This window comes from Phyllobates terribilis, unplaced genomic scaffold (genome assembly GCF_046119375.1).
Source record: "Phyllobates terribilis strain yellow unplaced genomic scaffold, ASM4611937v1 Scaffold_88__1_contigs__length_6355796, whole genome shotgun sequence".
Classification (NCBI taxonomy): domain Eukaryota; kingdom Metazoa; phylum Chordata; class Amphibia; order Anura; family Dendrobatidae; genus Phyllobates; species Phyllobates terribilis.
In genome coordinates, this window is record NW_027362848.1 from 1,777,127 (window position 1) to 1,799,339 (window position 22,213).

The 22,213-nt window shown below is 44.7% G+C and overlaps 2 protein-coding genes across 2 annotated transcripts in view; both read right to left on the minus strand.

The window, feature by feature from the left end:
• Positions 1–897: 897 nt before the first annotated feature.
• The window catches only part of LOC141197793 (uncharacterized), a 29,820-nt gene continuing 8,504 nt past the window's right edge, over positions 898–22,213 (minus strand). Inside the window, exon 7 of the mRNA XM_073662876.1 lies at positions 898–1,244. Coding sequence (XP_073518977.1) covers positions 1,186–1,244 — 59 coding nt within the window. The 3' untranslated portion in view covers positions 898–1,185. The remainder of the gene's footprint in view (positions 1,245–22,213) is intronic.
• Positions 14,561–19,195, minus strand: LOC141197785 (uncharacterized). Its single transcript, XM_073662868.1, has 2 exons — positions 19,155–19,195; positions 14,561–16,138 (listed from the first exon to the last, which is right to left on the minus strand). The coding sequence occupies exons 1-2, from the start codon at positions 19,193–19,195 to the stop codon at positions 14,905–14,907; spliced, it is 1,275 nt and encodes a 424-aa protein (XP_073518969.1). The 3' UTR covers positions 14,561–14,904.

Below are 22,213 nucleotides of genomic sequence, written 5' to 3' on the forward strand. Positions count from 1 at the left end.
AATAAAGTCCTCTGTATCCGTGTGAATAAAGTCATCAGTATCTGTGTGAATAACGTCCTCTGTGTCTGTGTGAATAAAGTCCTCTGTATCTGTGTGAATAAAGTCCTCTGTATCTGTGTGAATAAAGTTGTCAGTCTTCACGGATGATCCGCAGCCTCTGATGCATGCATAGTGAACATGGGATTTCTAGAGATCCCATCCATTATGTGTAGGGTAACATCTGGATGCTGCAGGTATGACGCTGTATAAACATGCAGCATCAAACCTGCAGCGGCTCCTGATCGTGGCCATGTACCCAAACTCACCCGCAGCATGTAAATTTCTGTAGCGGACACGCTGGTCTATGCTGCAGATTTTGACCGATTGAAGTGTTATTATATGCGGTGGATTGACATGTACCGACAACAAAAGTGCGGCATTAGAACACCTCATTTTGGACGCAGCAAGAATATGCTGCATCCAAAGCGCTGCTTCTTGCTGTTCGTGGGGACGTAGCGGCTGTGATTAACAGCTGTGAGCTGTTAATAACAGCCAGGGACCATGTTTGCAAATAGCACTTTCCCAGGCTAAAAATAGCAGCTCGCAGCTGCCCCAGAAACTACATGAATAGAAATGCTAATGAAGATTGAAATGGAATTAGCTGACACCTAGCTCTTTTGTTTGGTGTTGACAAGGTGTCAAACAGACCCTTTCATGACCAAACCTAATTAAAGTAAAGTTAAATAAAACACACAGAGTAAACAGTTTATTTGAAATACAACAGACACGTTCTTTAATCATTTAAATTATATACTCACCCCAGTTCTCACGGTAATCTGTAAAAAATACTTATTTTCGTATAATTTTCTATCGAGGACTTCTTATTAGATGTGATTGATCAAAAACTATATCACAATATTATTATGAAAAAAATGTATTGATTTATTCTCGGATTCTCCATTAAAAAGAATGATTGAAATAGTTACAAAGTGATTGTCCATTTGTCCATAATTAGCTTAATTGTTGAGAGTCACCCATCTTTCCCTGGGATCCTGGATGGTAGATTGCGTCTGTCTGTGTCCAGCACAAGTGTCCGGATAACACCATGTGTCCGGGTAAAGAACGTGTCTCCTTAGGCCTACATCAGCAGCTGTTTTCTTCACACATAGATTCTTGTCCTGTGAAATGGCAAGATCCCCCCTCTCTCTAACATGGGCTTTTATAGCTGGTCATGTAACACCTGTTCTTCTGCATATGGCACTGAACTAAAAATACACAAATAGCACGTCATCTAGAAACCCTAGCACGATGGCTGATGGAATCTTATGCAGTATATGGTACAGAATTCAGAATAAAATGAATATCCGTAATTAATATTTAACAATTCCCCCTTTTAGAGGATGACAGACATCAACTGAAATCCTCAAAGTAGATAGGTTCATCATTAGGATAACAGGATCATTTTTCTTTTCTTCTTCCTTGGCAATATCATTTAATGTCCATAATAATAATATTAATATCAATATCAGTTTATTGTTATATGTATTCAATAGCATAATGATATGAATTCATGTTATGGTAAGCCATGACTAATATTCATTTAATATGTATAATTATACTTCCCTAAATTTAAATCGAAGCAATCACGGGTCCCATCGTCATCATCTGATGTCATCGGGTCGTCGTCTCGTCTTCTTCTTGGTTCTTTTATAACACAGTCTTTAGATGAAAACTCCTTTGAAATAAATTATAGCGTGTAGCTATTGTACAGTCCATAATTGTATTCATTATTGTGCAGTCTATAAACTGTTCTCTTTATTAGAAAGATCATGTGTCAATTGATAAGAAAACAAAGTCCATGGATGAAATGTAGCTTTAATATCTGTGCAGTGTCACCTGGACTTACGTTGGATTGTCTTTGGATAATTCTGGAATCCTCCGTGTCATCCGCACTGGTCTCGTGTCACTTTTGGAACAGATGTGACATCTTTGGTCAGCAAAGCAAGGGTTAGCTTGACACTTCCCAGCTTTATATAGCACCATAACCAGTACTCAGTCCTTAATGTACAGGACACATGTCAGGCTGGCAGCTTTCTGACACTCCTTCATTATTCAGCAGCTTTCATGTGATAGGAAACCACTGGAACGTGATGAAAACTTGAACACAACCCAGTTCATATAAAATCATCGTCCTCTGTAGTCGTGGTTATCAGTGGTGTGAATGCAGGGGCGTACATAGAAGTCATGGGGCCCCATAGCAGAAGCTCTAATTGGGCCCCCCCACCAAAAAAAAAAAATATTTGTCTGTGTCACAGAAGAGCAGATCTCATAACTTTCCAGCCTTTACATAGTAATTTTCCTCCTTTTGAAGTAGTAGATTCCTCTTTCATTGCCCCATAAAGTATGATGCCAACAAAAGTGCCCCCCAAACACAGTATGATACACCCATGGTGCATTCCTCCACATTAGCCTCCATACACTCTCATGGCCCCCACACAGCTCTCCAAACAGTATAATGGACCCCACACACACCTTCACACTGTATAATTGCTTTCATACAGTATAATGGCCCCCCCACATAGCCCTCAAATATTATAATGGCCCAACATAGCCTTCCATATAGTATAATACACCACCGATAATCGTCCATATAGTATAATGCGCCCCCATAATCCTCCATATAGTATAAGGCTCCCCCATAATCTTCCATATAGTATAATGCTCCCCCCATATAGTATAATGTGCCCCCCATAATCCTCCATATAGTATAATGCTCCCCCCATATAGTATAATGTGCCCCCCATAATCCTCCATATAGTATAATGAACTTCATATTGTCCTCCATAGAATATAATGCACTGCCCATAGTCCTCCATACAGTATATTACTCACCCCATAGGGTAAAATGCAGCCCATATAGTATAATGCCACAGTCCTGCATTATTATGGGCACCACGTACTCACTGATTTTAAAATACTGTATATTTTAAATAAGCCGACCCGAAAATAAGCCGAGGCCCCTAATTTTACCACATAAAAATGGGAAAACCTATTGACTTGAGTATAAGCCTAGGATGGGAAATGCAGCAGCTACTGGTAAATTTCCCCATCCTGGTATGTGTGGCCCCCTCAATCCCACAATCCCTGGTATGTGTGGCCCCCACAATCCCTGGTATGTGTGGCCTCCTCAATCCCCAATCCTGGTATGTGTGGCCTCCTCAATCCCCCAATCCTGGTAAGTGTGGCCTCCTCAATCCCCCAATCCTGGTAAGTGTGGCCTCCTCAATCCCCCAATCCTGGTAAGTGTGGCCTCCTCAATCCCCCAATCCTGGTATGTGTGGCCTCCTCAATGCAAGTATCCTGGTATGTGTGGCCTCCTCAGTCCCCAATCACTGCACACATAAAACAATAAACACTTATACTCACCTTCCTTCCTCACCTCTGCTCCATCGCTGAGTCCTGTCTGCAGCAGCTCATGTCGGCATCTGAGCAGCGCGCGCTCTCAGTTGCTGAGGTGAGCTGCTGCTGCTGCCGGCACATTCACTCCTCTCCACGCCGGGACTATGTGCGTGAAGAAGCGTGAATATGCTTCCTCTTTAGCAGCGGGCACTGACAGGAGCCGCGGCTCAGCGCTCCTCCATGCCCACTGCTGAAGAGGGAATATTCATGTTCCTTTAACAGCGGGCACATGTAGTAGCTGCGGAAGGGGCTACTGCGTGTGCCCTGCTCCTCCACTGCCGCAACCCACTCCTCTGCCGCCGCAACCTCCTACTCATCTATCCTCCTCGTTCCCAGGCTGCTTGGGGAACGCCACTGTGTGAATGTATTTGACACAGTCTATTATAACACTCAGCATTCACAACATCTTTAACTTCTGAGATTTCTGGATATCGGTTGCTTCTTCTTGTAACTTTTGAGAGTCTCTATGATTTTTAAATATGAAAGTCTTTATTAAGATAGAATTCATAATTGCGATGTCTTGATTGAAGTCTTCATTCCCTAATCTGATACCAAATCTGGCAATTTTCCTAACCTATAATATCACAGCGTACCATAGCAATCAATAATATCCATCTAATTATTATCAAAAGATTAAAATAAATTATGTTAGGAATAATAAATAATTCATTATTAATCAAGTTCTTAATGTGATAGAATATTTTTGTGCCATAGGTGTAATTACCTTTTCCAACCCATAGGTGTCAGTGTGTTTTGAAACAACAAGTGTTTATATCTTTATTAAACCAATAATACCAAAGAATGTATACTCATGAACCAAAATGAATAAATATAAGAATGAATGAATGCAAGAATGACTTGTGTTTACTCAGAAAATTGAAACATTTTTTCTTCTTATATTGGAACCATATCATTGTATTTAATGAAGCAATATTCTTGTACTAGGCATTACTTTATTAAATATTAATGTGCTTTCTCAATTGAGATATTGAGCTGAAATAAAATCAAAAAATGAGAATTAAAAATGAAAAATGGAAAAATAAGAAAGTAAGAATAAAATTTAACAATGAAGATTAAAATTAAGACTAAAAATAATAATAATAATAATGCCTTTTTATGTTACAAATGCAGAGTAATTATATTCTCCATAAAAATACTCTTATATTTCAATTATCTGGATGATTTCATATTTGTCATAACCTTGTATTACCAAAAATGATTAAATTATGCAGCTTTGCATAAAACCCCTTCTTTGTTATACCATTGTACCTTATTACTATTTTTCCTTTATTAAAAATTTGTGAGAAAAATAAGTATCGATCAAATGTGATTATGTAATCAGGATCAAAAACACATTCCCCCTTAATGCCAAAAAATATTATTTTAGAAAATAATTTATATATCAGAACCAAATTAAAAATAATTATTCTTCTATAAATATTTTTCATAAATTTCATATCAATGTGTAGCATATATTTGTCTGAAGAGATGTGTACATATTTAGGTAACCATTAAAAAATAATAACCTTGAATACTATAAAATTATCATTTGGAAAAATTATTGTAAATATAAATTTGCTTTATAAACCATTTTGATGTGTGGTTGCCCTTATCCACTATTAGCTAAATCAAGAAATAATAATTACCAAAGAAATATAGAAATGTATATATATATACAGTACAGACCAAAAGTTTGGACACACCTGCTCATTTAAAGATTTTTCTGTATTTTCATGACTATGAAAATTGTACTTTCACACTGAAGGCATCAAAACTATGAATTAACACATGTGGAATTATATACTTAACAAAAAAGTGTGAAACAACTGAAAATATGTCTTATATTCTAGGTTCTTCAAAGTAGCCACCTCTTGCTTTGATGACTGCTTTGCACACTCTTGGCATTCTCTTCATGAGATTCAAGAGGTAGTCACCGGAAATGGTTTTCACTTCACAGGTGTGCCCTGTCAGGTTTAATAAGTGGGATTTCTTGCCTTATAAATGGGGTTAGGACCATCAGTTGTGTTGAGCAGAAGTCTGGTGGATACACAGCTGATAGTCCTACTGAATAGACTGTTAGAATTTGTATTATGGTGAGAAAAAAAGCAGCTGTAGCGCTGGCGTCCCTGCCCTCTGCTAGGCAGGGACGCTGCTCCCCTCACCGCTCTGCTCCGTGCCCGGCGTCCTCTCCCCGCTCTGCTGTCAGAGCGCGCTCCTTCCCGGCGTCCTCCTCCCGCTCTGCTCTCAGCGCGCGCTCCTTCCCGGCCCCTGTGCTTAGGGCGCGCGCGCGCGCGCTCCCCTCCTCTTAAAGGGGCCGCGCGCGCCGTCCTAAGGAGTCCCCGGCCAATGGCCGGAGGACTTCATCATATATAAGGCACCTCCTCCAAAATGGAGGTGCCCGAGCAATGTTGTTTGCACCTGTGTCTCACCTGTGCTTCAGCCCTCAGGTCCCGTTGCCAGTTTCCTGCCAGTTTCCTGCCTGATTCCTGCCTGAATACTTGTTACCTGTCTGCCAGTCTGAGGTCCGACGGTCTGCCTTACTACTCCTGTCAGTCTGTCTAAAGGACCAGCCTGCCCGCTCACCTGGGAGCGCACATCAGCTACCTGCCTACTTTCCTGAGGTCCGACGGTCTGCCTTACAACTCCGGTCAGTCTGTCTATGGACCAGCTTGCCCGCTCACCTGGGAGCGCTTCTCCGTTACCTGCCTGCTTGCCAGCCCGGAGGCTCCGTTGTCACGTGCTGTGACCATCAGCTACTTCAGACTCTTGTCCGCTCACCTGGGAGCGCTTCTCCGTTACCTGCCTGCTTGCCAGCCCGAAGGCTCCGTTGTCACGTGCTGTGACCATCAGCTACTTCAGAGACTCTTGCCCGCTCACCTGGGAGCGCTTCTCCGTTACCTGCCTGCTTGCCAGCCCGGGGGTTCCGCCGTCACGTGCCGTGACCACCTGTTATTCCAGAGACTCTCGCTTGCTCACCTGGGAGCACACATCTACCATCTGCCTGCTAGCCTACCCGGAGGCTCTGCCATCACAGGTCGTACCTACCCTTTACCCAGAGACTGCCCTGATCACTTGCCGTATCTCCCTGTCCGTTCATCCAGAGACTGCCGCCCGCTCCCTTACAAGGGCCGCCCCCTTGTATAGTAGCTCAGAGGTTCCGCCTCCCAGACCCGTTACAGTTTGCTCGGGCCATGGAACCCGGTGGCACCCAAGCTCCCTCGCTCTCGGACCTCTGTCTTGAACTGTCCCGTCAGAGGTCCCAACAGGAGGCCATCCTGGGTCACCTGCGGAATGTTAATACTCGCCTGAACACTCTGTCTGATCCACCAACAACCTCCGCCAGTGCCATATCTTGCAATCCGGCAGCTCCGCTGCCCACTAATACTATGGTATCCTACCCCGGACCCCGGCTTTCTGCACCTCCTCGCTTCGGAGGCGACCCCGTCCAGGCTCGGGGCTTCTTAAATCAGTGCACCCTGCATTTTGAACTTTTGTCCTACCAGTTTAACTCCGACCGGGCCAAAATTGCCTTCATCATGTCCCATCTCACCGGGGAGGCACTGGTCTGGCTGAATCCTCTATGGGAGAGAGGAGACCCCCTGGTGTCCAACTTGCCTGCTTTTCTCACGGCTTTCCGGAAAGTCTTCGACGAACCCGGACGGAAGACCTCATCTGCATCATCGTTGCTACGCCTCCGTCAGGGGAGTCTCACCGTGGGCCAATATGCCATACGGTTCCGTACCCTTGCCTCGGAGCTGGCCTGGGATAACGACGCTCTGGTTTCCGTCTTCTGGGAGGGTCTGTCCGGCCGTATTAAAGATGAACTTGCCGGTCGGGACATTCCTACCACTCACGATGACTTAATAACTCTTGCCACCCGGATTGACCTACGGTTCCAGGAGCGTGCCAGAGAGGTCACCCGTGAGAGGAGGTTACCACGTCTAGCTCCTACTTTTCAGAAACCCGTCACTCCTTCTGTCTCTAACCAGGTACACCCTCCTGAGCCTATGCAGGTCGACCAGACCAAGATGGTCAAGACCCGTCAGGACTTACGCCGTGCCGAGGGGACCTGCTTCTACTGTGGCAGTAAGGAGCACCAGATCCGTGCCTGCCCGGAAAGGTCGGGAAACGCCTGTGTCTAGGTTCGCTCAGAGAGGTCCACCTAGACAAGAATAAATCCTCTCCATCCCTGCTGTTGTCAGTTTCAATCGTCTACGGGGAGAACCGTTATTTCGAACTAGCCCAACTGGACTCTGGAGCAGCCGGGAATCTTATTTCACAGTCCCTGGTAGAGAAATACCGCATCCCCACCAAACCTCTGGCTGTACCCTTGTCTGTGGCTGCCGTGGATGGGGGGCTCTTACCACGCCCCATCCAACTCATCACCGAATCCATTACTCTGCAGGTGGGAATGCTGCATTCTGAGAGTATCTCCTTTCATGTTCTGCCTGGACTCTCTCACGCCCTCTTGCTAGGTCTGCCTTGGCTCCAGAGACATGCACCCGTGCTTGACTGGCAAACCGGAGAAGTCCTTCGCTGGGGACAAGACTGTCATAAGACCTGCCTGGTTCCCGTCCATCCCGTCCGTCCCTCTCCTACCCCAGCTAATCTACCTGGACTTCCAATTCCTTATTGGTCTTTTGCTGATGTCTTTAATAAAAAGGAGGCAGAGACATTACCCCCTCATAGACCATACGACTGTCCCATCGACCTGTTACCCGGTACTACTCCTCCCCGTGGGCGTATTTATCCTTTATCCGCTGCTGAGACCCGGTCAATGTCCGAATATATTGAGGAGAATCTGGCCAGGGGATTCATCCGGAAATCTACCTCCCCGGCGGGAGCAGGCTTCTTTTTCGTTAAAAAGAAGGACGGCTCTCTCCGTCCCTGTATAGACTATAGAGGCCTAAACCAGATCACGGTGAAGAATAAGTACCCCCTTCCGCTCATTCCAGAATTATTTGATCGTCTGAGGGGGGCTAGAATCTTCACCAAACTAGACCTCCGTGGGGCGTACAACCTGGTTCGTATCCGTCAAGGGGATGAATGGAAGACGGCATTCAACACCCGGGACGGCCACTATGAATACCTGGTAATGCCCTTTGGTCTCTGTAACGCTCCTGCCGTCTTTCAAGAGTTGGTCAATGACATCTTCCGGGACCTTCTCTACTCCTGCGTAGTGGTGTACCTGGACGACATCTTGGTCTTCTCTCCGGATCTCCAGACTCACCGGAGGGACGTTCGTCAGGTCCTGCTCAGGCTCAGGCAGAATCACCTCTTCGCTAAATACGAGAAGTGCCTCTTTGAGCAGACCTCGCTTCCGTTTTTGGGCTACATTATTTCTCAGACCGGCCTACGAATGGATCCAGAGAAACTGTCTGCCATCGAGAAATGGCCTCGACCGGAGGGGCTGAAGGCCATTCAGCGGTTCCTGGGCTTCGCCAACTACTACCGCCTCTTCATACCACACTTCTCTTCCCGGACTGCCCCAATTTCCGCGCTCACCCGTAAGGGTACTAATCCCAAAGAGTGGCCGCCCGAAGCAGAAGAAGCCTTTCTTTCCTTAAAACAGGCCTTCTCTTCCGCCCCGGTGCTGCATCGCCCGGACGGCAACAAGCAGTTCTTCCTGGAAGTGGACGCCTCATCCTCTGGAGCTGGAGCGGTACTTACTCAAAAATCTTCTTCCGGGAGGATGGTAACTTGCGGCTTCTTCTCTAAACTCTTCTCCTCCTCAGAGCGCAATTATTCCATAGGAGATCGAGAGTTATTGGCCATCAAACTGGCATTGGAGGAGTGGCGTTACCTGCTTGAGGGGGCTCTTCACCCGGTAATAATTTACACTGACCACAAGAACTTGGCTTATCTCCAGCATGCCCAGAGACTTAACCCGCGCCAAGCCCGGTGGTCCTTGTTTTTTGCTCGTTTTGATTTTGTCCTTCATTTTCGCCCGGCTGACAAAAACGTCAAGGCGGACGCCTTGTCTCGATCCTTTCTGGTATCTGATCTCGAGGAAGATCCGAAACACATCATCGATCCCGCCAGAGTAATGCAGGTGGCTCCCGTGAGTCTAAATCGTCTTCCTCCCGGAAAGACGTTCGTATCAGTACCTGATCGGGAGAAGATCCTTCACTGGGGTCACTCGTCTAAACTGGCTGGCCACGCTGGTCAGAAGAAGACCCTCCAGCTTATTTCCCGGCACTACTGGTGGCCTACCCTGCACAAGGATGTAATAGACTTTGTTTCTGCCTGTGTGTCCTGCGCCCGCAACAAGGTTCCGAGACATCTGCCAGCCGGTCGCCTCCTTCCGCTCCCAGTACCTGCTGCCCCCTGGCAGCATATTGCAATGGACTTCATAACTGACCTCCCACTCTCTGCCGGTTGTACGGTCATTTGGGTGGTCGCTGACCGCTTCTCCAAGATGGCTCATTTCGTTCCCCTGCCAGGCCTCCCGTCTGCACCCGAGCTAGCTAGAGACTTTATTCGTCACATCTTCCGTTTTCATGGCCTGCCCCTCCACATCGTGTCGGATCGTGGGGTACAGTTCACCTCACGCTTCTGGAGAGCCACTTGTAAACTACTAGACGTCTCCCTGGACTTCTCTTCCGCTTACCACCCACAGTCCAATGGTCAAGTGGAGCGGATCAATCAGAACCTGACCAGTTACCTCCGGCACTTCGTTAATGCCCACCATTCTGACTGGGTGGATCTCCTACCATGGGCCGAGTTCTCTTACAATAATCACGAGAGCGAATCCTCCTCCAAATCCCCGTTTTTTGTAGTCTTTGGTCAGCATCCTCGGATTCCTTTTCCTGTCTCCACCTCGGTGGACAACCCGGCTGCGGAATCTCTCGTTAGCAAATTTTCCTCCATTTGGGAGAGTACCCGATCCGCACTCCTTCAGTCTTCCGAGCGTATGAAAAGACACGCTGACAAAAAACGTCTGGACCCTCCTCAATTCCGTCCTGGGGATAAAGTCTGGCTCTCGTCCAAATATGTCCGGCTCAAGATCCCTTCCTATAAGTTAGGGCCTCGGTTCATCGGCCCACTGGAGGTCATCAGTCAGATCAACCCGGTGGCCTATAAATTGAAACTCCCGGTCAACTTACGGATCCCTAACTCCTTCCATGTATCTCTCCTCAAACCTGTGGTACTTAACTCTTTTTCCAAGTCTACAGGTACGCCTCCTGCTCCGGTTTCTGCTGAGGACGAGTTTGAGGTAGAGAACATTCTTGCCACCAAAAGGGTAAGAGGAAAGACCTTTTTTCTGGTAGATTGGAAGGGGTTTGGTCCTGAGGAGAGAACGTGGGAGCCCCGGGAGAACATCCATGCCCCTCTCATCCTAGCTAAATTTCTGTCTGGCCTAAAAAAGGGGGGGCCTAAAGGGGGGGGTACTGTAGCGCTGGCGTCCCTGCCCTCTGCTAGGCAGGGACGCTGCTCCCCTCACCGCTCTGCTCCGTGCCCGGCGTCCTCTCCCCGCTCTGCTGTCAGCGCGCGCTCCTTCCCGGCGTCCTCCTCCCGCTCTGCTCTCAGCGCGCGCTCCTTCCCGGCCCCTGTGCTTAGGGCGCGCGCGCGCGCGCTCCCCTCCTCTTAAAGGGGCCGCGCGCGCCGTCCTAAGGAGTCCCCGGCCAATGGCCGGAGGACTTCATCATATATAAGGCACCTCCTCCAAAATGGAGGTGCCCGAGCAATGTTGTTTGCACCTGTGTCTCACCTGTGCTTCAGCACTCAGGTCCCGTTGCCAGTTTCCTGCCAGTTTCCTGCCTGATTCCTGCCTGATTCCTGCCTGAATACTTGTTACCTGTCTGCCAGTCTGAGGTCCGACGGTCTGCCTTACTACTCCTGTCAGTCTGTCTAAAGGACCAGCCTGCCCGCTCACCTGGGAGCGCACATCAGCTACCTGCCTACTTTCCTGAGGTCCGACGGTCTGCCTTACAACTCCGGTCAGTCTGTCTATGGACCAGCTTGCCCGTTCACCTGGGAGCGCTTCTCCGTTACCTGCCTGCTTGCCAGCCCGGAGGCTCCGTTGTCACGTGCTGTGACCATCAGCTACTTCAGACTCTTGTCCGCTCACCTGGGAGCGCTTCTCCGTTACCTGCCTGCTTGCCAGCCCGGAGGCTCCGTTGTCACGTGCTGTGACCATCAGCTACTTCAGACTCTTGCCCGCTCACCTGGGAGCGCTTCTCCGTTACCTGCCTGCTTGCCAGCCCGGGGGTTCCGCCGTCACGTGCCGTGACCACCTGTTATTCCAGAGACTCTCGCTTGCTCACCTGGGAGCACACATCTACCATCTGCCTGCTAGCCTACCCGGAGGCTCTGCCATCACAGGTCGTACCTACCCTTTACCCAGAGACTGCCCTGATCACTTGCCGTATCTCCCTGTCCGTTCATCCAGAGACTGCCGCCCGCTCCCTTACAAGGGCCGCCCCCTTGTATAGTAGCTCAGAGGTTCCGCCTCCCAGACCCGTTACAGCAGCTAACTAAAGAAAAACGAGTGGTCATCATTACTTTAAGAAATGAAGGTCAGTCAGTCCGAAAAATTGAGAAAACTTTGAGTGTCCCCAAGTGCAGTTGCAAAAACCATCAAGCACTACAAAGAAACTGTCTCACATGAGGACCGCCCCAGGAAAGGAAGACCAAGAGTCACCTCTGCTTCTAAGGATAAGTTTATCCGAGTCACCAGCCTCAGAAATCGCAGGTTAACAGCAGCTCAGATTAGAGACCAGGTCAATGCCACACAGAGTTCTAGCAGCAGATACATCTCTTCAACAACTGTTAAGAGGAGACTTTGTGCAGCAGGCCTTCATGGTAAAATAGCTGCTAGGAAACCACTGCTAAGGACAGGCAACAAGCAGAAGAGACTTGTTTGGGCTAAAGAACACAAGGAATGGACATTAGACCAGGGGAAATCTGTGCTTTGGTCTGATGAGTCCAAATTTGAGATCTTTGGTTCCAACCACCGTGTCTTTGTGCAACGCAGAAAAGGTGAACGGATGGACTCTACATGCCTGGTTCCCACCGTGAAGCATGGAGGAGGAGGTGTGATGGTGTGGGGGTGCTTTGCTGGTTACACTGTTGGGGATTTATTCAAAATTGAAGGCATACTGAACCAGCATGGCTACCACAGCATCTTGCAGCGGCATGCTATTCCATCCGGTTTGCGTTTAGTTGGACCATCATTTATTTTTCAACAGGACAATGACCCCAAACACACCTCCAGGCTGTGTAAGGGCTATTTGACCAAGAAGGAGAGTGCTGGGGTGCTACGCCAGATGACCTGGCCTCCACAGTCACCAGACCTGAACCCAATCGAGATGGTTTGGGGTGAGCTGGACCGCAGAGTGAAGGCAAAAGGGCCAACAAGTGCTAAGCATCTCTGGGAACTCCTTCAAGATTGTTGGAAGACCATTTCCGGTGACTACCTCTTGAAGCTCATCAAGAGAATGCCAAGAGTGTGCAAAGCAGTCATCAAAGCAAAAGGTGGCTACTTTGAAGAGCCTAGAATATAAGACATATTTTCAGTTGTTTCACACTTTTTTGTTAAGTATATAATTCCACATGTGTTAATTCATAGTTTTGATGCCTTCAGTGTGAATGTACAATTTTCATAGTCATGAAAATACAGAAAAATCTTTAAATGAGAAGGTGTGTCCAAACTTTTGGTCTGTACTGTATATTATATAGATAATACTTATTTATGTATCATAATTTTCTCAGAATTAAATATATTTGTGTACCTTCACATAAAGAAACATTTTTTTTCAAACATACATGAAATGAGGCCTCTGTCACACTTAGCAGATGAAGTAAATGAGCAGCTGCTATTTCACTCTGACATATTATTTGCTCAAAGTTCAAAGGCTGCAGCTGTCACACACGTCATGCTGTAAAGTTACTTTAGTTATAAAGCACAAATAATTCATGCACAAAAAATATTAGCAGCACAAAAGATCTAATTAATAAGTGTTACACATAATATAGTTCAACTAGTTATGTTATTATTTTAAAATGTTATACACATAAAATCATGCAATTTTTTCCAACTTCCTGTGTGAATAAAGAAATAAACCAATTTTAGAGTTGTTTGATCAAAATCCTGCTTTGGAATGAAAACTCTAAGGGTACATATAAGATAATATTAAATATCAAATTCATGCAGAAACATAATTATTTAAATATCTTATGCATATATTGATTCTAATGTAATCCAAAATATTGCCGCTTTAATTTATATATGACGTTCTAATTTATTAATTTATTTTTAATTATTACAATAAATATATATAAATACAATTATATACAATCTCTACTGTATACAAGTGTATATATATATATATATATATACAAAAATCTATATAACTTCACAATTTTACTGTATAAAATAATAAATAACTAATGATACATTGTAACACTTTTATACAACATATAATTACAGTTTTTCCTTAGCCACTCCCTAAACCAATTATGTCTCTTGTCAAAAATCTCCAGAAAAGCTCTATTTAGAAAAGACATTTTTCTATCTTTTAAAAGCTCAGATAATTGCCTGTTCTTCAGTCTACATTCCATGATGTCATTGTGATCTGGTCGTCTCACCTGCCTCTGTCTGTCTATTTCGGCCATTTTGTTTTTTTAGAGAGAAGTCATAGTTTTGAATTTTTAACTCTTTCTGAAGAAATTGACTTTTGAATCATCTGATATGGCTTGTAACATATATGAAATCTTCTACATATTTTATACATTTCATTTTGAGGATGAGTCATTGCACGCGGCACCCCCGCCGATCAGCTGTTATTGGTGCCGGCAGCGGCTACCGCCCTCCAGAAGTCCTTACCTGTGCCGCTTGGCCGTCCATCTGTAGTGGCCGCCGTGGGGTACTTCGCATCCGCCTTCCATTCAATTGAACGGGAGGCTGATGTGCAGTTACAAGCGGCGGCCACTACAACTTGACGGCCAAGCACTGCAGATAAGGACTTCCAGCCGGCAGCAGCCGCCACCTGCACAGATAACAGCTGATCGTCAGGGGAGGCACGTACGGGACCCCAACCAATAATACATTGATGCCCTATCCTTATGTGTGCCCCCGGAACGCAAGTTGTGGCACCAATGGAACAGTGCCAGATCGGGACCTGTATATGAGTGTTTTTATTTTAACAAGGCCAAACATGAGGAATGAGAAATAGTTGTCCTAGTAGTGGACAAACCCTTTAAGAAGATACAATTTTCGGTTAAAAATGAAAAAGGCTTCTCCCCTGTGTGAGTTCTCGGAAGTTTAATAAGAGTTGATTTCCGTGTAAAACATTTCCCACATTAAGAACATGAAAATGACTTCTCCCCTGTGTGAGTTCTCTGGTGACTAAGAAGTGATGATTTCTTCACAAAACATTTTCCACATTCTGAACACGAAAAAGGCTTCTCCTCTGAGTGAATTCTCTGGTGCTTAACCAAATCTGATTTCTGGCTAAAACAGTTTCAACATTCGAAACAGGAAAAAGACTTCTCCCCTGTGTGATTTCTCTGATGTCTGATAAAACGTGATTTCAATTTAAAACATTTTCCACATTCTGAACAAGAAAAAGGCTTCTCTCCTGTGTGGGTTGTCTGGTGGTTATCAAGATGCACTTTCTGTTTAAAACATTTTCCACATTCTGAACAAGAAAAAGGCTTCTCCCCTGTGTGACTTCTCTGGTGATTAACAAGATTTGTTTTCTGGTTATAACAATTTCCACATTCTGAACAGGAAAAAGGCTTCTCCCCTGTGTGGGTTCTCTGGTGACTAACCAAATCTGATTTCTGGATAAAACATTTTCCACATTCTGAACAGGAAAAAGGCTTCTCCCCTGTGTGAGTTCTCTGGTGATTAATCAAATCTGATTTCTGTTTAAAACATTTCCCACATTCTGAACAGGAAAAAGGCTTCTCTCCTGTGTGAGTTCTCTGGTGCTTAAGCAAATCTGATTTCTGGCTAAAACATTTCCCACATTCTGAACAGGAAAAAGGCTTCTCTCCTGTATGAGTTCTCTGGTGATTAACCAAAGCTGATTTCTGGATAAAACATTTTCCACATTCTGAACAGGAAAAATGCTTCTCCCCTGTGTGAGTCATCTGATGTCTAATAAAACTTGAATTATCTGTAAAACATTTTCCACATTCTGAACAAAAAAATGGCTTCTCTCCTGTGTGAGTTGTCTGATGGTTATCAAGATGCACTTTCTGTTTAAAACATTTCCCACATTCTGAACAGGAAAAAGGCTTCTCCCCTGTGTGAGTTCTCTGATGTCTGATTAAACTTGAATTATCTGTAAAACATTTCCCACATTCTGAGCATGAAAAAGGCTTCTCCCCTGTGTGAGTTCTCTGATGTCTGATTAAACTTGAATTATCTGTAAAACATTTTCCACATTCTGAACAAGAAAATGGCTTCTTCTGTGTGTGACTTCTCTGGTGATTAACAAGATTTGATTTCTGGTTAAAACATTTCCCACACTTGAAACAAAAAAATCTATTCTCTGCTGTGTGAATGTTTTGATGTGTAAGAAAAGACTTTTCAAGGAAAAAACTATTTCCATATTCTGAACAGAAAAATGGCTTCTTAGCTTTAGGAGCAGTTTGTTTAATACTTATTTCGTGACTTTGATTTTCCTTAGTAGTCGGTAATGAATCAGAAGACAGGACCTGTTTCAAAGTATCAGATGACTGATCTTTGCTGTGAAGGGATGATGGTGTATCTGGAGAAATGGCATTCACTTCAATTGTATCCTGTGTGATCTCAAGGTCATCTGACTTAAAAATTGAAGATGTCAGCTGTTCCTCTGATCTCCTGGTACAGTCATCTGCCAAGAAGAAAACCAAGAAAAAAATCAGCCTTACTAACACCAAATCAGATAACAAATGCACTAGCATTTTAGTGTTTCTTGCGTGTACTGGGGTGTCTGTCTATGTGGGGTGCACTTATATAGTGCTAGGCAGCCCTCCTGATCTAATAGTATGGGCAACATCACTAGTCACCCTCCACAAGGAGAAATGTTACCCCTTAGACCTCAGTCCAGAGCCTCTCATCTATCCAAATCAGTTCTCATACTTTGCACTGACGAGGGCCAACAGCCCGAAACTCCGCGTCTGCAAATTAAGATTCTGATTTGGCTTTTATCCTAAGTCATATTGCACGACTCGTTAAAGGGTTGATTGCGACTTGTAAGATTGCTGCTTCCAATAGGTGGCGCTATAGAGTTCAAGTCCTCTTTTTCTCTGAAGAGGCAATTTGCATATTAAATTTCCCATAAGAGCATTGCTTGGTGAATAAGCCTCCTTACCTTGACGTGCCAGAGCTGGTATCTCACTCTCTGCAAGGAGAAACATTACCCCTTAGACCTCAGTCCAGAGCCTCTCACCTAGCCAAATCAGTTCTCATACTTTGCACTGACGAGGGCCAACAGCCTGAAACACCATGTCTGCAAATTGAGATTCTGATTTGGCTTTTATCCTAAGTCATATTGCATGACGTGTTAAAGGGTTGATTGTGACTTGAAGGATTGCTGCTTTCAATAGGTGGCGCTATTGAGTCCTAGTCCTCTTTTTCTCTGAAGAGGCAATTTGCATATAGGCTAAGCCAGACACTGTGCATCAAACCTGCCTGTGTGACTGGCGTCCTATGCAAGCTTCATCTGTGTGCATCTTTAATACTAAGTAATCACCCTCTCCATGAATTGGTAGGTTTGTGAGTAGTTGCTCCATAAAGTATTTTGCACCTGTGCTGCCCCCCACACCCCTTTATCATGGGGGTCTGTGGCATCCTGCTAGTGCATCTGTTATATGATTTGGTGTTGGTAAGGCTGTATCTTTTTCTGTGATTTTTGTTATATTTTGCCTTATGTTAGCCGTCATTATTCACCAGGACAATAACAGTTCACAGTCTAATAGAAAACCTCATAAGATGAACCAGTAGAGCCGTGGTGTTCAACTGTTTGTTCATTCTGTCTCCCAAATATGGAATAAAAAGCCACCAAACAATGTTATGTAGGTGAAATAATATCAATAAAAACTTCTACTCATCTCACAAAAAACAAGTCCCCACTCAGGTCCATCATCTGTCAATGGAAAACCAGAGGTTTCCACATTATTAGTGGCTCAAAGGCTTTTGAAAAGCAACATGGCTTCCATAAACCAATCCAGCAATATCCGCTCTCCCAAAGTCAAATCTCCCCCTCGTTTCTGAGCCTTGCAGTGCGCCCAAACCACATTTAGCCTCCATGTATTTGGCATTTCTATAGTGAGAAGAACCCACTTAATTTATGGTGTGTGTCTCCTGGAGCACAATCTGGGCACTATGTGTTCGGTAATGAAATTATATATTTGTAATTTTCACTCTCCATCATCCACTGCGTGCTAATTTCCGGAAAGTGCCTGTGGAATCAAAATAGTCACTACTTCTATAGATTATTTCACTGAAGGTTATAATTTCCAAAATGGAGTCACTTTATGGGAATTTGTACTGTTCTGGTTTTCTGCAATTTGGTCACATTAGGGCTTCTGTAAATGGTGGGTCCCATCTCCTCTGGGATCTGCTGCTGCGACGTCAGCTTCTCTCACCAAGAGCTGTCTTATTCATCCTGCAGGCGGCGCTGGTCATGGAGGAGACGTCAGAACCAGAAGCTACTAGGCGGTACAGCTTCTGTCCAGCCACTAAGATTAGGGTATCTGGGACCTGTAGTACCATCCAGTCTGGCAGTATGGGTGTGTGTGCTGTCCAGCTGGAGTAATCTGCTCCGTGCTTTAGCCAATTGGAAAGCACCACACCCTGCTAAAGCTCAAAGCATATTGCCGGAAGCTAAAACACAGCCAAATAGGGCAGCAGTGTGTACATGCCCAGATCTTCAGAACTAAATGCACTACCAGGGTGCTGCAAACCCACATAAAGATGGCGGCTACACAGGTGCAGAATACTAATGAGACAATCACTCACAACCTACCATTTCATGGAGGGGGTGACTGCGTAGTATTTGAATTGCACAAGAAAAGGCTTGTATATGGAGCTGTTCACACTTGGATAATGCACAGTATCCGACTTACAGCCTATTAGTTACGGCCATACTATTAGATTAGGTGGGCTGCCCGGTACTATCCAAGTGCACTCCATGAGAACAGACACAGTTTACAATGCCCGCACTGATGGGCCTGGCTGCACCCTGGGATAAAAAAGTGCAAAAATGCATATATATAATATATGGATAGTACCGGGCAGCCCGCCTAATCTAATAGTATGGGCGTAACTAATAGGCTGTAAGCCGATACTGTGCACTACCCAAGTGTGAACAGCACCCTATACAAACCTTTTTGTGAGTAATTCAAATACTAAGCAGTCACCCCTCCATGAAATGGTAGGTTGTGAGTGATTGTAGGTTGGTTGTGAGTGATTGTAGGTTGGTTGTGAATGATTGTCTCATCAGTATTTTGCACCCGTGTAGCCGCCATCTGTATGTGGGTATACTGCACCCTGGTAGTGCATTTAGTTCTGAACATCTGGGCAGGTAAACATTGCTGCCCTTTTTTGCTGTGTTTCTTCCTGAATATTGGGGGAATTTTAATTCTTCTTAGTGTGGCTTTGCTTTTTGTGCATATTACCAGAAGCTGCCAGATACAGCCCTGTTCTCCTCTGGTTCAGTCCTCTGTGCTCAGCTCCCGGCTTGTGTATTTGCTTCCTGTTGTGACCTCGGCCCATTTACTGACTACTCTTGTGTGATTTTCTATTTTCATTGACCTCCATGTTGTGACCCGGTTAAGTGACTATTCTTCTTGCCATTTCACTCAATAGAACAGCAGGAAACACTGTGGCCCAAGCCTAGGGGTCTCTGTCTAAGTCCAAATCCATGTAGAGGGGTTAAAGGGTGATGAGCAAGGCAAACCCTGAGATCTGGAAAATGGAGTAGATGACGCCAAGCCTGTTTGTGGTAGCCATCTTTTGCGCTGCCAGGTGACCATGAACAGTGTCCCCAATATATTGTGTCTGCAAACTATTCGAGCAAGATCTATATTCAAATAGCTAAATGTCGCTCCTTCCCTTCTTAACCTGCCATGTGCCCAGACAGTAGTGTGCAACCGTATATAGGGGATTGTCGGATTCAAGAGAAGTTGGAAAATAATTTGTAAGGTCCATTTGTTTCCTATTATTCTTTGTGAAGAATTCCAAAGTTATCACCAGATAAAGTGACACATGTCAGATTTGAAAAATGGGCCCAGATAGGAACACAAAACTGGCTACAAGAAGGGGTTAAATCAGAGTATTTTGGGCACTAACTACTGTAGTCAAAACTGTGACTATAGACAATAACACATCTACTGAAATGATCAAACTCAACAGTCTCCATCAGTAAGTAGTGAGTAACTAGCGGTGAAACCTCTCTCTGGTAATTGGAGTATGGGGCTCGGTGGCTCTTGAGAATCTAAACTCTTGTAAGGGACATTATTTTCTGTCAGATGAGTTTCAAGAAGAAATATTAGACACTCAAAGAGAACTTTTTATAATAATGCAGAGCTGAGGCGTCTTAAATTTAGCTTAGAGATATATCATGGCACAGGTGTAATGTTTTTTTGCTTAGTTTGTCACAATCCTGTTTGAAGTTAGTTTTAAAAAAAATTGAAAAGTCAGGATAAAGGGAAACTCTGCTGTTATTGTACAGAAATTCACACTTGGCCTCACCGCACATTTAATGTTGTCGATCATAAAAGTGAAGTTTGGCCAGAAAGACTGGACCTGGTCTTGTAGGGACCATATGAGGACATTCATCAGCACAGAAGGGAGAGAAGGTAGATTCATCCAATAAGATATCAGGGTTCTAGGAAGCCAACAACATCATTACCCTCCGCTTTCTCTTACAGATCCATCATAATATTTTACTTCAAGTGATTTTCTAACTTGTCATCAGGTAACGGTCAGCATCTTCTAATCCCAGGGGGGAGGTGGATCCTCCAGGTTGTAAGTTCTATAGAAAAGGGCTTTCAGTGCCCAAAATCATCTGAACAGTTTTGGGTGGAGGAGAATGTTGTGGTCTAGAGGCAAAATGGTGATCACACGATTGTGATACAGCCGGACTATACCACCGATAAAGCAGCCACAGCCGGTGACTAAGAAGAATCTGTGACTTCTCTGCATTTAGTGTTTACTAGTGATGAGCGAGTACCGTAATATTCGTAATCGCTATACTCGCTATATATATAGTACTTTGTAATAATTGCGTATTCGTTCAGAATAGCGAGTACAATGTAAGTCAATGGGAAATGCGAATAATTTTCTGCTGGACCCTACAAAGGGGCCTGAGGAGAAGATGATGGGAAAGTGAAATGGATGGGAAAGTGATGAAACAGAATGGGAAGAGCCTGAATGTGCCTGAATGCATTTCTGACTCACATATGGTTTCTGGGGATAAGTTTGTCGCAGTGTTACACCACTTTTACAGACACACAAGAACAACTACCAAACTTAACCTAAATAAGGCTAAATAAATCAGAGAAACCAAAAAATACCCCTTTTAGCGTTTGTTCACACATACTGTTGTGGCTTTTTTTTTCGCCTTTTATAATTGGGAGGGCCCTGACTTATACATTTTGTAGGTCCGTCTGTCATACATCATCTTTAGTGCGCTATTCCCCAGCACTTTACAAGCACAGCTAGAAAGTATCAGTATGTATGTAGAAATTTGACCTGAGAGGCCTCAGGTGGCTCTGTAACATGCGTTTTGGAGGGACAGCTATTACTTAGACATTTGGGCGGTCCCTCCATCATTGACAATCAGATAGTGGAATACACATTCCATAGCAGTTTACAATATGTTCATTGCAGCATTGGGCTTGACCCTCCTCCTCCACCACCATGTGAGACTCGGGCACTAAATTCAAATGTTCAGATCGCCTGCAGTAAGCAGGAAAGCTGAGTTTTGTGAGAGCCCTTGTGTGGCCCTGTAACAAACATTTTGAAGTGCCCTCCTCTAGAAATTTTGGAGTTGCCTCTTGTGTACACTTGAGAGTGCCCTCACTTATTCATACTGTAGGGCCCTCATTATTATTTAACTAATTTAAGGGCAGAGACTACAGAGAAAATGGCCAAGATACATGGAGTACTAGAAGGTAGCAGTGAGTGCGGACTACGACCCTCAGGTATGGCTGAACTCAGTGAACCGTAAAAATAAAACTGCACTAGTCAACTCGATGACAAGCTCAAATATATCACTTGTGCAAGTCACTGGACAAAGTATTTATGGTGCCCCCCCTCCAGGATGGGTTGGTGAAGCTTCTTAGAGATTGGCTTAGAGATTTTGATTGTCAATATTCCCCAGATTATATAGCAGGAGAAGACTTATTGATACTGTACTACTTGGTCCAGTAGAATGTGCATCGTATTTCCAAAAATTACTCCTGGGGCTGGGGGCTGTGTCATAGGTGCAGGAAGATTGCATGACAAGGGCCTCCCTTGACAAACATTACCTACGATGGAGTATTGTAGTAGTTGTGATCCTCAATTTAAGTTTTCAGAGGGCCATCAGTCGGTCATCAACAATCAGTGTAAATTTCTATTGAATATGTATCCCCTATCTCACAATGTGACACAACCTGTGAGAAGGGCCTCCAATGACAAATATTAGTTTGGAAGGACTACTGTACATTCCAGATTTGTCCACTGCACAATGTGCATATGGTTTGTGAAAATTAGGCCTATTGGCTAAGTCATGGTTGACGCAGGAAGCCACCATCCCAAGGGCCTCCAATCACAAATAGTAGTTAGGTTGGA

Coding starts and splice junctions, on each gene's coding strand:
- LOC141197785 (XM_073662868.1), bottom strand. CDS start 19,195: ATGGAGGTCAATGAAAATAGAAAATCACACAAGAGTAGTCA. Junction 16,139..19,154: donor AAATCACACAAGAGTAGTCA/GTAAATGGGCCG, acceptor ATCCCTTCACAG/CAAAGATCAGTCATCTGATA.